This window comes from Xiphophorus hellerii, chromosome 12 (assembly GCF_003331165.1).
Source record: "Xiphophorus hellerii strain 12219 chromosome 12, Xiphophorus_hellerii-4.1, whole genome shotgun sequence".
NCBI lineage: Eukaryota > Metazoa > Chordata > Actinopteri > Cyprinodontiformes > Poeciliidae > Xiphophorus > Xiphophorus hellerii.
Window position 1 is genome coordinate 1,618,743 of NC_045683.1, and position 17,030 is coordinate 1,635,772.

A 17,030-nucleotide genomic window follows, 5' to 3' on the forward strand; every position below is an offset into this window, starting at 1 on the left:
ACGTTGTAAAGAAAATAAGTGACTGTAAGTGGAAACAAACCTATGCACAAAACTCAACAGTTAGCAGCCATTTGGACTTAGTTGCTAAATAACTAATAAACAAAGTTTTTACGTCTTTTTTTTTATAAAGCATTAAACCCAGAAAACTTTTAAAACTTCATCTGGAAATCGTTGTATCTAATTTACCCGTGTTGAGCTGCTCTTCTCCTGATTTTATTCAAGTTTTTGGACATTTCAAGTAGCTGAATGTGAATCACTTCAGATTCATGTTGTTCATGTTTAGTTTGTTTAGTTTTGTGTTTTTTTAATTCAGTGTTTTACTCAAACATGTTTTAACCTCAGTTTATTTCAGATTATTTGGAAACTTGAAGGATGCATGAATATGCATTTCAAATTATTTAACATTTAAGACTGAATGTGAATATGTGTGCAGACAAAAACTGGGTTAATTTTTTCATGCATTAAACTGTTGTGATTTATTAAATCTATTGAGAAATAAATACTATTTTGGGGAAATGAATTCATTTTGGGAAGTGATTATCTATTTTCTAAATAAAAGTTTATTTTTGGTGTAATTTTGTCATTTTTCTCTCATTTTGAAACGTTTTTATTTCACAGTTTTCAAACTGTTTGATTTTTTTACTGAAGCTTCAATTAAAAGTTTTTCACCCTGTTGGACGTTTTGCTGTTTTTATTGTTTTTACAAATCAATCATAATCAACAAAATTTGGCTTTTTGTCAACAGAAATTTTCCTAAAACAAAAAACCTTTTCATGTCAAAATTCAAACTAGTTTCTACAAAATGAGGATTAAAATATTAAACGTGACTTCAGTATTTAGTAGAGCTAAATGTTTTACAAAAATAAAAGATAAAACATCCAGCAGTGTGAAATTTTTTCAAAGCAGTTAAATATACGTACCACTTATCTTTATTCATGAATTGGATTTTTTTTAGTTGTAATTTGTCCATTTTTAAGTTAATGCTGTTTCATCATTTGCTGCTTCTTGAACTGATGAGTGTTAAAAACTGGTGACAAAATGTTCATGAAAGGAAAGAAGCTGCTGATGTTTCTTGAAGAAATTTATTAGATTAATAATTTAATTTAATCTGATTGCAAACAAAAAGAATAAAAAGTGGGTTATTAGAATCTGCTCAAGGCCAAAGTCTGACGAACTCGGCTAAATGATTAGCAGGTCCAGTTATCGGTTTCGGCCGTTAATCCTCGGCTGTTTGAGGAGGATTTTCCTGGACATTGTGATTCTTTCCAGGGTCAATCCTAATTCCTGCTGACCACAGAGACCAGCTGATGATCCGTTTCTGCTCAGCTGGAGAATATTTAACCTGAGGTGATCCATAAATACTTTACTAAAACAAAAAATAAAAACCTGGCTTCATTTATTCTCCTTATTTTAATTCGACAATCTGGTCAATTACCAACAAATCTGCTGCATAAAAATTTGAAGAAAACTTTCTACATATAATTAAGAATTTCTCAAAATGAAATGTACAACTACCTTTCAGATTCAAATGTAAAATAAAAACTGGAGCTGATGAAGAAAAAAGTTAAAGAATTTGCAGATTTTAAGGTTTTATATCAGTGAGGATGTTAAAGTTTGGTAATAAAATGAAAATAGGTTTCCATATTTTCTGAAGGATTTTGATCTTCCAGACATTTTTCTGCAGGAATATCAAAACTGTTTGTCCTGCCTGCAATCTGAAGTATTTAAATCATTCTGGAAAACTGTAAATATCCATAATTCCTTAAAAACTAAAACATGTCTTCAAGAGGGAGATGATAGAACAAAATTGAATATAAAAATGTTCTTCATCCTATTTGTTATTCTGGTTTTAACAGAAATTTCAGCAGATAATTTCAGACTCTTAACAGCTGAATCTTTCCTGCAGTTTCACGTTAAACCACCAGATGTCGCCGTTTGACACGTGACTCTTGTCGCTGGATTTAATCCACAGGTGCTTCCCTCTAAACCCAAACAGAAACACCTTCAAAATCACAAACTGAAGAGAATTAAAACTCTGCAGCAGAAACTGTTTCAGGATAATATTCATAATAAAATGTGTTACATTCGTTCCGCTCAGTGATAAAATGGCTGTAAATGAAGTGATTTAGCTGTAGAATCAGAAGCTGTGCGCAGGTTTGTGCCTGCTGGGTTTGTTGTTCAGTGTTTGGCGCAGAAAGCGGCTGTTGTTCTCTGTATGCTAATCCCGCCGCGGATCTGTGTGAATGACTCAGTGTGTCACCGATAACAAATGGCTTTGTTAAAAACAGAGCTGCGCACCAAACCTAAAGAATATGTGAAATATTCTCATTTTCTACCGGTTTCAAAGACTAAAAGTATAAATATGTTTTAATAAAAGTTAAACTGTTGTTTTTTTCTGCAGTTATGCAAGTTTGTTTTGTTTTGTTTTGATTGTTCTGGTGCGTAACGGCCTCCATCCCCTCCTCTTCAGGTCTCCTGCAGCGCAGAGGGAGGAGGAGACGCTCATCTCAATAAAGCGCTTGATTCATCATGTGAGGGAGAAAAACGCAGAGTTGCGGCAGAGTTCGGTGTCCTTTACGCACGGACTGCGCATCTCCGCTGTGCGTCCTGGCACATCCATCCGGAGCTCAGCAGGAGAGAAAATATTGTTTCTAGATTCGTTTCATATCGGATTTGTGTTTCCACTCAGCTTGAAGTTCGATATGTCTGTGAAGTGACGGGTCCAGTTCGGAGCAGTAAAACTTTTCCTCTGTTATCGTTTGAATCATGTCGGAAAGGAAACCGTCGCTGAGGGCCGGCGGCTCCGCGCAGAGCCGCTTCCAGGTGGATGTGGTGACGGAGGGTTCCTCCGCCGCGGCCCCGGCTCCAGAGGAGTCCAAGGGTCGCTTCAAGGTGGTGGGCTTCATGGACCCGGGCCTGGGCCCCGCCGGGGACATCGGGCCCCCGCCGGATGTCTTCCACGAGCCGGACACGGCAAAGAGCGACTCCGTGAGCCTCCACTCCACGGGCACCGGGCAGACCCACATCTCCGACTCCCACTCCAACACCTACTACATGCGGACCTTCGGACACAACACCATCGACGCGGTACCGAACATCGAGTTCTACCGGCAGACCGCGGCGCCGTTCGGGGAGAAACTCACCAGACCGTCGCTGTCGGAGCTGCACGACGAACTCGATAAAGTAACAATAATCAATTTACGTTCAAAGTCATTTTAGTTAGGAGGAGCAGGTTGGTACGGAAGATCAGACAAAATGCTGATTTTCAATGTTTTAATTTTTTTGACTTTTTTCTCAGAATTCTGAGGAAAAAAGTAAATTTTTGTTCAGTGTCCCTCATCCTTTTCCGTACATTTGGCTTTATTTGCACAGAAAGTCTGATGAACTGTAAAACCTGTAAAACTGTAAAATATTAGTTTTGATCTGATAAATTATTGATGAAAAAAATAACAGAGAATAAAAACTGACTGGCATTTCCCTGCTGATTTTACAGCTGAATGAACCGATGATGATTCTTTTTAAAGATCTCTGGCAGAAGCTAACAGATGTTTTTTTAATTATTTGATCATTCCACCGACTAACGAGGGTCTTTGGAAGAACAACTGGCCCACAGCATCACGGGTCCTCCACCATCCGTCCTTTGTTTCAGACTCAGTGGCTAAAAAACATCCCGTCAGCAAACTTCATGTTTCTGTTTGACAGAGAGGAACTCTTTTCTTCTTTTCTCTCTTTGCTGCAGTTTTCTATCAGTGAGTTTTGGAGATTTGAAGGCCTGACATTCATGGAGCCTCATTTAGCCGAACAGCCATCAGGCTCATCACCATGCTAACATTTCAATATACTGTTGATGCTGGGGGGAAATAAAGGTGCAGGGTTTGTTCTAGTCAAGTCTTTAACAAAAAGGCTCATTTCTACTGGGATAGATATGTTTAGATAGACAAAAATCAGCATTTACAGTAAATCTGTTTAGTTTTAAAAGCATTAAAGCATAAAAACATGACTGACTGTCAAAAGCAACTAAAACTCTTTTCTTTGTGGTTTTTCAGCTGTAGTTTTAGTTGACTTGCTCTGTCAATTTAGACTCCAATCTTTATTAGAACAAACTCGACGCCTTTATTCGTTCTACAGGGACACTGGCCCCTGACGGCCCCCATCTAGAACCGTCCATGCTGTAAACGTTGAGGCCCCACAGGGCCAACAGAGCCAAACAACCAGGAAACTCTGGTCTAGATTCTGTTCTATAAACTTTAATAATCTTTTCACTTTTCAAAACATCTCAGACATCAATAAATGGTTCCTCAGAAATTTCCTTTTTTTTTTTTTTTTTAGAAATTTTCTGATTAATCTCACAATTTCTGACTTGTTTCTAGCAAATTTTCTTATTTTCAAGCTCAGAAATTTCCACTTTTTTTCTAGAAGATTTCTGAGATTATTCTCAAAACTCCCATTTTCTAACAAATTGAAACTCAGAAAATTTACAAAAGTTCAACATGTTTGACCTTTCAAAATGTCTAAAGTTTTTTTTCCCAACTTCCCGTTTTGTCTAGAACATTTCTGAGGTTAATCTCACAATTTCAACTTTTCAAACTCAGAAATTTCCTTATTTTTTTCTAGAAAAATTCTAAGATTATTAGAACAATTTATGAGTTTTTTCTAGAAAACTTAAAATTTTTCAGGCTCATAAATTTCGAAGTTTTTCTAGTAAATTTTTGAGACTAATCTCAAAATTTCTGAGTTTTTTGGTTGAAATTTACTCTTTTTTCTATCAACAATGGCCCTGATACGTCATCCTACCAAAGAACCGCTGAAGAATTTAGAAAACAAATGTTGAAACTCTGACCCACTTTCTTGATTTACCTGGATATTTTTCCTGACATTTCTTCTTTTTGAAATTCCTTCTCCCTTCAGGAGTCGTTCGAGGACGGCCTGGTCAACGGCGAGGAGCCGTCAGCAGCCGAGGAGGCGGCGGCGTTGATGGCGAAGGAGGCGAAGGGAGGAGCGGTGAAGTTCGGCTGGGTGAAGGGCGTCCTGGTTGGTGACGACAAATGGAGTCTCTGATACACTGAGTGTTTACGGCAGTCAGGTGTTGTTAACCTGTAGAAACGTGTTCCAGGTGCGCTGCATGCTGAACATCTGGGGAGTGATGCTCTTCATCAGGATGTCCTGGATCGTTGGTCAGGCTGGAATCGGTGGGTGAAAATCTCCCATCCAGACGAACGTTGGAGTTAAAGTTTGGTTTTTGTTCTCAGATGTTGGGCGTGAAGTGAAGGAGCTTTTCTTGTTCAGGGTTTTAACGGTTTAGGTGTTTTTGTGAAACAGGACTCACCATCGCCATCATCCTCATGGCCACTCTGGTCACCACCATCACCGGCCTGTCGACCTCCGCCATAGCAACCAACGGCTTCGTACGCGGAGGTGAGGAACCGACCAGCAGGAGGAAAACTTCAGACGGATTCAGCAGAGCAGATAGAGGGAAAGATTCAGTTTTAACCACATCTAAGATTAAATACGTGGATTTTTCTCTGATTTTAGGACTAAAATAAATAAGATCTGCATGACTGAGTATCAGAGCCAGACAGAATAACAGAATAAAATCATAATTTTAGCAGAAGATTCAATATTATCAGATAAAATATTGTGAAAATTGTTACTATAATCATTAATAAATACAATAAGATTTAATTTAAGAGCTGTTATGCAACAGTATTTGTCATCTGTACGTATTAATGATTACTTGAGGTGGAGCGTACTACCTGATCTCCAGAAGTCTGGGTCCAGAGTTCGGAGGCTCCATCGGTCTCATCTTCGCCTTCGCCAACGCTGTGGCGGTGGCCATGTACGTCGTGGGTTTTGCTGAGACGGTGGTTGAGATGCTCAGTGTAAGAACTTTATAAAACATTTTAAAACCTGTCTGATGATGAAGATTAGGCCTAAAATGAAACATTTTCCTGCTGCTTTGCTGCAGGATGTCGACGCTCTGATGACCGATGAGCTGAACGACATTCGCATCGTCGGGACGCTGACCGTCATCCTGCTGCTGGGAATCTCCGTAGCTGGGATGGAGTGGGAAGCCAAGGTAAGAAAACGCTGAAAAAACAGGAAATTATACATTTGGTTTATTAAAAATGATGAACCAAAGTTGTTAGTTCTTACAGATTCACCAAAGGAACATTTTATTTTTTCTTTTGACAGTAATGTGTTCAGTAGTCAGTTCATGGAGCATCTTGAATACTGACAGTCGTTCTCCTACAGTATAAGGATTTTATAACGTTTTTTCCTTTAAGAATCTATGTTAACATTTTGTTTGAGTTAAATTAAGTTTTATATTTTCTTTTTTTTGGGTAAACGCATCACTAACTCATTAAGTCTTAGGTCCAGTTTCTAGTGCAAATATCTTATTACACTTCAAATGAGACAAAACAAACTTACAAGTAATTTTTCAGCAACATATGAGTTTATTTTGAGTCATTAATTCCTTCATTTTGATGAAAAAGTTCTAGTTCCACTAGCACATAACTTCATTTCTAACAGGGTAAAAGTGTTTGGTTATGAATTAAATAATCTGCCAGTGGGACTAGAACTTTTTAATCAAAATTAATGAATTTTGAGTTTAAAAAAGTCTCATATATGTTGCTGAAAATTTATTTTTGTCTTGTTTTAAGTGTAGGAAGATATTTGCACTAGAAACAGGATAAAAATGCTTTGTAAGATTGTGAGTTTGCAGTGCTTTCTGTTCATGATGTTAAGTAATTGAATCTGGAAAACTTTAAAATGAACCTTTAGTCCTTTTGTTCTCTGGATCCATCAGGCTCAGATCGTCCTCTTGGTGATCCTGCTAGCGGCTATCGCTAACTACTTCCTCGGCTCTTTCATCCCGGTGGACAACAAAGAGCCCAAAGGATTCTTTGGTTACCACAGTAAGTTTACATCCTACATGCTAACCATCCTCTTAAATTGTTACTCCAGATTTTATTTGACTCTTTTTTAACTGTCCTGTTTCTCAGCTGCCATCCTTTTTGAGAACTTCGGTCCAGATTTTAGAGAAGAAGAAACGTTTTTCTCTGTGTTTGCGATTTTCTTCCCTGCTGCCACTGGGATCCTAGCAGGAGCCAACATCTCTGGTGACCTCGCTGTGCGTTTTTATCGCATAAAATAAATATATAATCAATTTAAATAGAAATTTTAGGTCTCTCTGCCAGATACCCATTTTAAAATATCTGGTGTTCCTCAGGGCTTTGTGTAGGGACCTTAAAATAGATGAATCTACTTGTTTTAATTTTTTCTGGTTTTGTTTTCATAAAATAATCTAATTAAAAGTGAATATTTTCATTTCTTCGCCGTTAGGACCCTCAGTCTGCGATCCCTAAAGGAACCCTGCTGGCCATCCTCATCACAGGCTTCACCTACGTGGCTGTTGCCTTTTCTGCAGGTTCATTTAAATATACATTATTTTATTTTAGCTATAACCGAGCTAATGTTTAGCCAGACGTAAAATTATTATATTTAAACACGTCGCAATAAGCAATTAGTCAATTAATTGAATGCTAAATTAAAATGAGCTCCAATTTGATTAATATCTTGTGAAATGTAATTTTTCTTATAAAACATGTAATCCATATTATTTATGGTTTAGATTGTGTGAAGTTATTATTTCCATTTTATTTATTGTATCTGATTATTTTATTTTGGATTTTAAAATGTCTTCCAGTTGCATTGTGGGATGTCCTTATCACAGTTTTAGAGGGTATTCTTGCATTATTATTGCCACCATCAATATATTACATGAAAATGGTCTCAAAACAACAATATTATCATTTATTGCAACAACTTCTGGGACAATTCATTTGTATATTTTGTATTACATTTTTTAAGACTCTTTTGATTTAAAAATCAAAGTTAAATTCAGATTAAATGTACCTTAAAGGCCTGGTTGCTGTTGTTTTTGCTCCTTCGGTGAGGTTCCTGTTGTTTCTCAGGTTCCTGTATTGTGAGAGATGCGACTGGTGACCACAACGACACGGTGAGCGACACGGTGAACTGCACAGACGCCGCCTGTACGCTGGGCTACGATTTCTCCATCTGTAAGGAGGGAGGCTGCCAGTACGGCCTGATGAACGACTTCCAGGTAGAAACACCTCGGGCCAGACCATCCCTCCATTTTAATCAAGTTAATTGGTGTAATTGCCTCATCGCAGTGTGGACTTTAGCATTGATGCTACTTTAGGCTTGAATATCTTTGCTAGTAGGCTAATTCCGTTTAGCACAACTTTAACGCAACAACAGCCAGTTCAGCGTCCCGTCAGATCAGATCAGGTTTAGAAGCAGAAATTAACCGGCAGAGGAAGCAGCTTCGTCTTCCTTCGTTGTTTGTGGATGTAGCTTGTGCGTCAGATTTAAGGTCGCACCAGAAACGCATGAATGCGAAGGTTCCGCCTGGGGATAAAAAGCGATTAATTGCGTTAACTTTTTTTTTTTTTTTTAAATAAACTACGTGACTGATTAATCAAAATTAAAGACATGGACACAACCAACATACAATCTTATTATAAATTCTGTAATGAAATCTGGGCACCACATCTATCTTGTCAGAGATTCAGACAGAAACTATTGTTATAAAGTCTTTCAATCTGTAATACAATAAATAAGAATGAAAAGTCACAATTAATGAAATTGTTGCTGTTGAATTTTTTCCTCGTTTTAATATCTTGTTTTCTGTGTGTTTCAAGCTGTTACACACTCAAAAATTAACAGCAATATTTTTGGGTTATTTAGCCTATAATGACAATAAAAATTTATTAATTTTCAAAGCCAAATTTTCATCATGTTAATTCAAATAAAAAATTTGCAAGCTTACAAAGTGCTGGTACCTAAATATTTAGCTTAGTTACTGAGAAGTTGATGATCTGAGCAGATATAGGTCACTAATCTTGTGGTAATTTCATGTTTTATGAGGACCATCACCTAACATGTTCTTGTGTCTTTCCTGTTTTGAAGAGAGGCTAAGATATTTGATATTTGAGGAAAGATGCAGAGAAGCTTGGGAATGTGTGTTACGTAAAGGCCAGGGAGCGGACAGAGAGCGACGTGCATCAACACACCCACCGTCATTGTTTTCCCTGGAGGCCCATCGCTCTCTGGCCACTGGCGATGCCGTGTCAGGACACAACGCTGTCCCACTTCCCAGAGTCCAAAACACGTCACAGCCGTCCACACGCCGCCGCCGCCGCCGCACCAACACCAGGCCGCCATCATCATTTCTGCTGCTGCAGAAAACTCTGTCACAACTTAATCTGGTTAGAAGGTGTTGGAGTGATGCTGAGGGAGTATAGATGCCCTCAGACTGTGTGTGTGTGTGTGTGTGTGTGTGTGTGTGTGTGTCTGTTAGAAACAGAACGGTTCTCAGCATCATGCAGAGAGCCGTACAGAGATAATGGCGTCCGTTGTTCTGGGTCACAAGATTGGTGCTGGTTGGACCTGAATGAGCGCATTATGGCCGCCGCCTGCGCTCACTTCCAACCCGCTGACACTGATCTCACTGAGCGCGCTCCAACACACACCACGCTGCTGCTAATGTGACCACAGGACGGCTCTGGACTAAAACACACTCTGAGTATCTGTTACAGCCCAGCCAGGGCCGGCCAAAGCCTTTTTGGGGCCCAAAGTAGATTGTCATTCCGGGCCCCCATTCGCCTTTACCAACATGCTTCATCATTTCTATACTACTCTGTATGTTTAACATCCCTAACACAATTAGCATCCTTTGTAATTAGCTTACATCATGCCAGTGTTATCATAGCTTTTAACATGACTATTATATAAATTTAACTTTATGAGAGCAGCAAATGAAAAAAAAAGATGTTGAGATGCAGAATATTAAGTGTGTGATTTTATTTTAGTTATTTATAAGTAACATCAGCTGATAAACATTAAATTTACAGTCAGTTAACAAGTTTGACATGTTATACGGGATTAATTTATCATATGTGTACTAACTATAAAAACATTTTAGACATTTTTGTTTTAATAGCATTTAGTTTGTACTATCCAATGTTATTTTCAATATATATATTTTATTATGCTAGCTGGTGCTCTTTGGAGCCCCCTGGTGGTCCAGACGCTTAACTTGCATATATCTTGGGCCGGCTCTGATTCCAGCTATCAGGAATCTATCAGCCTCTGTTACTGAATTTTTCTGTTCATGAAGCATCTCAATCAAATCGGATCAATGAAAAAGAGAAATTCTGGATAAATGTTTTCATGTGTGAGGATGGAACAGCCAGTCGATCAGATGTCCAGAGTGTATTTAAAGTAAAAGGTGTGTGTGTGTGTGGGTGTGTGTGTGTGTGTTCAGGTGATGAGTCTGGTGTCGTACTTCGGGCCGTTGATCACTGCAGGGATTTTTTCAGCTACTTTGTCTTCAGCTTTAGCTTCACTGGTCAGCGCACCCAAAGTCTTCCAGGTCAGATGAAAATTTTTTTATTTGATCCACAATTTAAGTTTTTTGTATTTTTTCTTTTACCTTTTTTTAATATGTATATTTTATCTGGTTTTATTGTTTTATTAGAAATTAATTCAGGTTTTCATGGTGTTTAATATTTTATTTGCATTTTGTGTTGTTTTATGTTTATTGTAATTTTGCTCCATCTAATTTTGTTTTGTCCCGTTTTACCTTCTTTTATTTTTTGTTTAAACTATTCAACGGAAAATATTTCACATTTACATTTTGTATATATTGTTTGTATTTCACTTAATTTCCGTTCTCTTAAATTTTCCATTTCTGTCTGCTTTATATTATTAATATTTCATATTATTAATATTATCATATTATTAATGTTAATGCTGCCATTTCCCTGTAGCTTTGTGGGGCAGTTTGACCTTTAAGAATTAGTCTTTTATTTGATTATTTAATGACAATTAAAGCATAAAAATGGAGCAAATCAGGTGCAAAAGAGCCATTCTGTCATCTTAATTTCCATTTTTTCTTTTCATATTTTGTTTCTTTCTTAAATAAATGAATAATGTGAATAAAACTCGAAGGCCCAGATGTATTTTCTAACAGCAGCTGTTGGCTCTCCAGGCTCTCTGTAAGGACAACATCTATCCTGGTCTGGGGATTTTTGCGAAGGGTTACGGTAAAAACAACGAGCCTCTGCGCGGATACGTCCTGACCTTCTGCATCGGCCTCGCCTTCATCCTCATCGGTGGGCAGCTGAGCTTCATCCTCTCAGATAAAAACAGAATAAATATCTAAACACAAAGCTAACGAATCTGTTTGTGTCCGACCAGCCGAACTGAACATCATCGCTCCCATCATCTCCAACTTCTTCCTGGCCTCTTATGCGCTCATCAACTTCTCTGTCTTCCATGCCTCCCTGGCCAACTCTCCAGGTTAAATCCATAAAATCAAACTTTATTCCTGCAGAAATCGCTCTGGTGTTCTGATTCCCTGTTTCTCCACAGGGTGGCGCCCTAGCTTTAAGTACTACAACATGTGGGTTTCTCTGGCTGGGGCCGTCCTGTGCTGCGTTGTGATGTTTGTCATCAACTGGTGGGCCGCCCTCGTCACGCTGCTCATCATCCTCGCCCTCTACATCTACGTCGGATACAAGAAACCAGGTGAGAAGGAGGCAAAACCACAGAAGAAGAACTTAAATATTCACCATCAGTGGGAACGTCTCTGAAAAAATACACAAAAACCTCTAAAATCTTCTAAAAATGTCTTAATAACCCCAAAAATAATATAAAATCTCAACATATCAGGCATTTTAGAGGTTGGTTGAATGAAACACGGCATGGATTTGTTTTTAAAAGATGTCAAATTTCATATATTTTAGTTTAGTTTAACTCACATTTATCCATCCATCCCAGAAGCCAGAGGTTTGCATGTGTATGGAGGGCCAAAAGGGACAAATTTAAATGAACAAATACATTATTAAATTATTAAATGAATGTAACATGAAATAGCTACATTAAATATAATACAATATGTAATCAAATCATTAAAATGCAATCTTATAATAGCAGATGTAGATAACTAATTAAAAGTTAATTTAATTATTAAATGCTTTCTGTTCCTGCAGTGTCACCATGACGCTACTAAACCTTAACTGCAGATAAATTGTCTACATTGATTCTTAAGGGTTCTGTGTTTGTTCAAATTGTGACATTTTTGTGTAAATGTGTTTAATTCTGCAATATTAAGCCTAGAAGTGTCTCAGTGCTGCCCTCTTAGGGTTAAACAGTGGCTACTGCAGTTGATTTTTCCTGCTGGTTAAAGTCTAAATCCAGGCTAAAATCGGTTCTTTTAGCTCTGCATCTACTTTTTAAAAATTTAATTCATCACTGATATTTTACCTTGTATTCCATTTGTTTTCTGATTTATGTGTTTTTACCCTGTAGATGTGAACTGGGGTTCGTCCACTCAGGCTCTGATCTATAACCAGGCTCTGACCCACTGCCTCAACCTGTCCAGTGTCGAGGACCACGTCAAAAACTTCAGGTCTTCCTCAGAAACTTTACAGATTCTCACCAGAAGCGTGGATGTTTTTTCCTTGATGCGTTTTCTTTCCTTTCCTTTCTTTCCTTTTTCAGGCCGCAGTGTTTGGTTCTGGCCGGTTACCCAAACTCCCGCCCGGCGCTGCTGCAGTTGGTTCATTCGTTCACCAAGGAAGTCAGCCTCATGGTCTGCGGTCACGTCAGGACGGTGCGAACTGCACTCAGCGTCCTGCGGGAATGTTTCATGCAACAGTTTCTCCAACCGTGTCTCCGTTTCCTCCTCCAGGTTTCCCGGCGGCCAAACTTCAAGGATCTTTCCCAGGACTACGTTCGGTGTCGACGCTGGCTGATTAAAAAACGGATCAAGGCTTTTTATTCTCCGGTTTTTGCAGACAACCTGAGGCACGGGGCGCAGTTACTCCTCCAGGTACAAAGACTGCTCTCAGATCTGATATGTGAATTAAAACCCGTTAAATTAAATTAAAAGATTCTCCATGGTGACTTCTTTGCTCCAGGCGGTTGGTTTGGGTCGTCTGAAGCCCAACACGCTGGTCATGGGTTTCAAAACCAACTGGAGCGACGGAAACATGAGAGACCTGGAGAATTACATCAACACAATACAGTGAGGGCTGAAATTTAACAATTTATATGTTGTAGTTTTAAGAACGTCAGAAATATCCGTCCATTCATTCATTGCCCTGATCCTAATCGAGGTCCAAACAGGAAACACGGTTCCTCCAGAAAGTTCTGGGTCTCACCAATTTCCCTGAAAACCTCCAAAGAAAACATCCCAATCATTTACCTGAGTCAACTTACTCCCTTTGTATGGAGCGATTTTAGTGCCAAGATTAAGACTACTGGGCACCAGTGGTGGGAACTTCCTTGTCGCAGGAAGCTACAGCTACACCAAAGATAGATATTGATCTGATTAATGATCGACCAGCACCGCCAAATGAGAAGGAGAATACTGGCTAGCATTAGCTTTGGAGAGGCTAACTAGCTTTCCTAGGCTGGTCATCTGCTGCATTATCTACCTCTTATGCTGTCCATTAGCATGATAAGCTAGTGTTAGCCTTGGATAGCCTGCTTCCTAGACAAATTTCTCCTACAGGAAACTAATAAAGTATCTTATCTTTATATGTAAACATTAGCCTTGCATATGCTAACATCAGCCTTGGACAGGCTAGCATCTAGCTGGCTAACCTGGTCACCTGCATCTTGTACATCAAAGAAAAATGGTAGCTATCTATAAGCGTCATACGTTAGCGTGACGTTTCTGAACTCTGTGCCCTCAATATTTTAGTCTCTGTTCCAGATCTGCTGATTTCATCGTCTTCTCTCCATTCCATGAATCTTTTGTAACACAAAGTTTTGTTGTAAAACGTTGCAGTGATGCGTTTGACCTGCAGTTTGGCGTGGTGATCCTCAGGCTGATGGATGGTTTGGACATCTCTCACATTCCAGGACAAGGTACCTCCGTGTTTTTACTGTAAATATGTCAGTTTTCAACGTCGTTTTCTCCAAATTCATATCCTCAGTTCTTCTTTCTAGCTTTTCCAAGCAAATGAAACATAAAAAGAACCAGAAACGTCTTCCTGAACTTCATTCTTATGCAGTTCTAAGTTTTAGGAAATGTCAGAAACAAAGGTGTTTTAATCTGTAGATGAGCTGCTGTCGCCCAGTGAGAAACCGCCAAAGGAAAGCAAAGATGTTCTGATTTCCGTCGGTCCGGCTAAAGACTCGGACTCGGATTCCTGTCCATCCAAAACCCACAGCAACCAGAGCAGCCCGCTCATCATCAGAGGTAGAGGAAAACCTGAACTGCTGCTTTTAATCACCGATTATCACATTTAGATGATAAATATTTTACTCTGCAGCTACAGAGACCAAAAGTCCTCTGAGTCTGACTGACCAGCGCCTGCTGGAGAGCAGCCAGATGTTCAAGAAGAAACAGGGGAAGGGAACCATCGACGTCTGGTGGCTGTTTGACGACGGAGGTCAGATTTTAAAATTTATTCCACCAAACTTATGAACCCACATTCAGACAGAACCAGTTCTGTTTAGCATTTCACTGCGTGTTACTGAACCGTTCAGATGTTTCTTTAATCCTTTTAATACCAGGAATCAGAGAAGAACAGAGGAAATCCTGTTAAAGTGAAAACAAACCTGTTTTCTTGTGTTTTCCTGCAGGTCTGACTCTGCTGATCCCCTACCTGCTGACCAACAGGAGCAAATGGGCTGACTGCAGGATCCGGGTCTTCATCGGTGGAAAGATCAACCGGATCGACCACGACCGCCGAGCGTGAGTCTCCGTCTGCTGTTTTCTGTCCATCCGAGTCCAGACAGCAGGATTTCTGTCCCGATCGCTCCAATCTGCCGCTTCGTCTCTGCAGGATGGCCACGCTGCTCAGCAGGTTCAGAATCGACTTCTCTGACATCAACGTTCTCGGAGACATCAACGTGAAACCCAAAAAACACAAGTAAGACTAAAGCCTTCTGCCTCTCCTCCAGTTGACAGACAGCTAAACCTGCTGGGGTTCAGTCTCTGATTCAATGGAAACTCAACTGGTAAACTGGTATGAAACCAAGAGCTCAGTAATAGAAAATATTAAATCTAAATCAAAACACCTGGTGAGGGAAACTATGCAGTCTCAGCCTGTTCCATATCAATTAAAAACTAATAAATCTCAGCAAAACTTTTCCTTTTTGACACCAAATGTAGCTCAATTTTTGCAGCTAACTGTGTTGTAAAGACATAATTTAGAGATATTTCCAACAGTGTTTTTGCTGTGACAGTAAGCTGAGCTTTAAGGAGCTGATCGAGCCGTACCGGCTGAAGGAGGACGACATGGAGCAGGAGGCCGCAGAGAGGCTGAAGGCCCAGGAGCCCTGGAGGATCACCGACAACGAGCTGGAGCTCTACAAAGCCAAGGTTCTCTCTTCTCACTCACACCGACCCTGATAAAACCTGAACTCATTACTGAAACAAAGATGAATTTATGACTTCTCCTCCAGACCAACCGTCAGATCCGACTGAACGAGCTGCTGAAGGAACACTCCAGCAGCGCCAAGCTAATCGTGGTGTAAGGACTCCTTCAGCTTCCTATGAGAGAAACCAACCCATTTATTCCACTTGTTACAATAAACCTGATATTACCTAACACAGCGCAAAGCTAACGCACCAATCATAAACATTAGTTCTGCTAATGCTAAGGTGCTACACCAACAATATATTTAGCGGGCGCTAATGCTAAAGTGCTAACTTTAATCTGTGTTATATCTGAACGTGAGCTACAACCTTTGAGCACCAATTTAATTTTTACATTTTCAAAAATGCTAAAATGCTAAAAAATAAATTAGATCAGCTATTAGCACATTAGTGGAATTTTATTAAAGCTTACAAAACAGCCAAGTAAATTAGTGCTTTACGGTTTCTCTTCAAAAGCTAATTTAGTAGAAACTAAAGCGCTAAATGTAAAATTTGCTGCACTATTAACGAAACTTTTAAAAAGTATAACTAAGTGAATGTTTTTTAAAATTAGCAAAAATGCTGAAGCGTTAAATGAAAGATTAGCTCAAATTCACTTTAACCTTCAACCAAAAGCTTATAATGCAGTCAAGTAAATTAGCGCCTTGGAATTTCTCAGGAAAAACTAATTTAGTCTATTAGCTCATTAGCTAAAGTTTGCAAAACAGCAAAGTATTTTATCTGTAAAAATGTATTTAGGGGAAGCTAAGTGCGCTACATGTTTTCAAAGTTATATTTTTGGGATATTTTAATCTTAAATTTCTCTAATATAAATGATTATTTGTGTGTGTGTGTGTGTGTGTGGGTGTGCGTGTGTGTGTGTGTGTGTGTGAGCAGAAGCATGCCGTTGGCCAGGAAGGGCACCGTGTCTAGCGCCCTCTACATGTGCTGGTTGGAAACGCTGTCCAAAGACCTTCCTCCACTGCTGCTGGTCCGAGGAAACCACCAGAGTGTCCTCACCTTCTACTCATAACACACACACCAACACCGGCATGGTGTGTGTCACCGTTTATTTATTTCACATTTACATCTGCACAGAAACAGAAACATGATCAGACTCCAGGTTGTTGAAGGTTTCCTCCCGTCGCGTCATTTGTTCTCATTAACTTCTCTAATATGAAGCTGTTTATATGTTTATTGGTTCCAACTGATTGAAGACATTTTAATTAATTATGGTCAACATTTAATTTAATGTGTTCAAATCCAGGTGTTCAGTTAAGTTTTATTCCTCTGGGTTTTCATGTTGCCAAACATCGTTTTTCTTTTGTAATAATTTTGTAGGTGATTTTAATAAAATATTAACTAAACAGAAGTTTGGTAGTTTTTTTTATATCCGGTTCTGAGGTTTCATACAGACAGAAAAACATCAATTGTTCACATCTTGCTGCAATATAATAATACAATAAAGCTAATGGCTTCCCAGCATGCAGCCCTGCAGGTTCTTAAAGGGACATGCTCCCATTTCTCCAGCTGAAACTATGAAAAATTTAAATTAAATGAAAAATAT

The 17,030-nt window shown here is 39.1% G+C and overlaps 1 protein-coding gene and 1 long non-coding RNA gene across 2 annotated transcripts; one reads left to right on the forward strand and one right to left on the reverse strand.

Moving 5' to 3' along the window:
• Positions 1-2,522: 2,522 nt before the first annotated feature.
• LOC116730101 (solute carrier family 12 member 2) lies at positions 2,523-16,835 on the forward strand. Its single transcript, XM_032579109.1, has 26 exons — positions 2,523-3,183; positions 4,909-5,031; positions 5,114-5,189; positions 5,320-5,415; positions 5,740-5,879; positions 5,966-6,076; positions 6,809-6,917; positions 7,005-7,132; positions 7,345-7,429; positions 7,977-8,125; positions 10,352-10,459; positions 11,078-11,201; positions 11,287-11,388; positions 11,461-11,616; positions 12,400-12,499; positions 12,592-12,703; positions 12,782-12,922; positions 13,011-13,117; positions 13,886-13,965; positions 14,159-14,299; positions 14,373-14,492; positions 14,686-14,797; positions 14,889-14,975; positions 15,292-15,427; positions 15,511-15,578; positions 16,361-16,835. The coding sequence occupies exons 1-26, from the start codon at positions 2,767-2,769 to the stop codon at positions 16,494-16,496; spliced, it is 3,264 nt and encodes a 1,087-aa protein (XP_032435000.1). The 5' UTR covers positions 2,523-2,766; the 3' UTR covers positions 16,497-16,835.
• Positions 5,260-5,870, reverse strand: LOC116730102 (uncharacterized). Its single transcript, XR_004341260.1, has 2 exons — positions 5,754-5,870; positions 5,260-5,442 (listed from the first exon to the last, which is right to left on the reverse strand). It is a non-coding gene; the product is annotated as an uncharacterized LOC116730102 (long non-coding RNA).
• Positions 16,836-17,030: the final 195 nt, after the last annotated feature.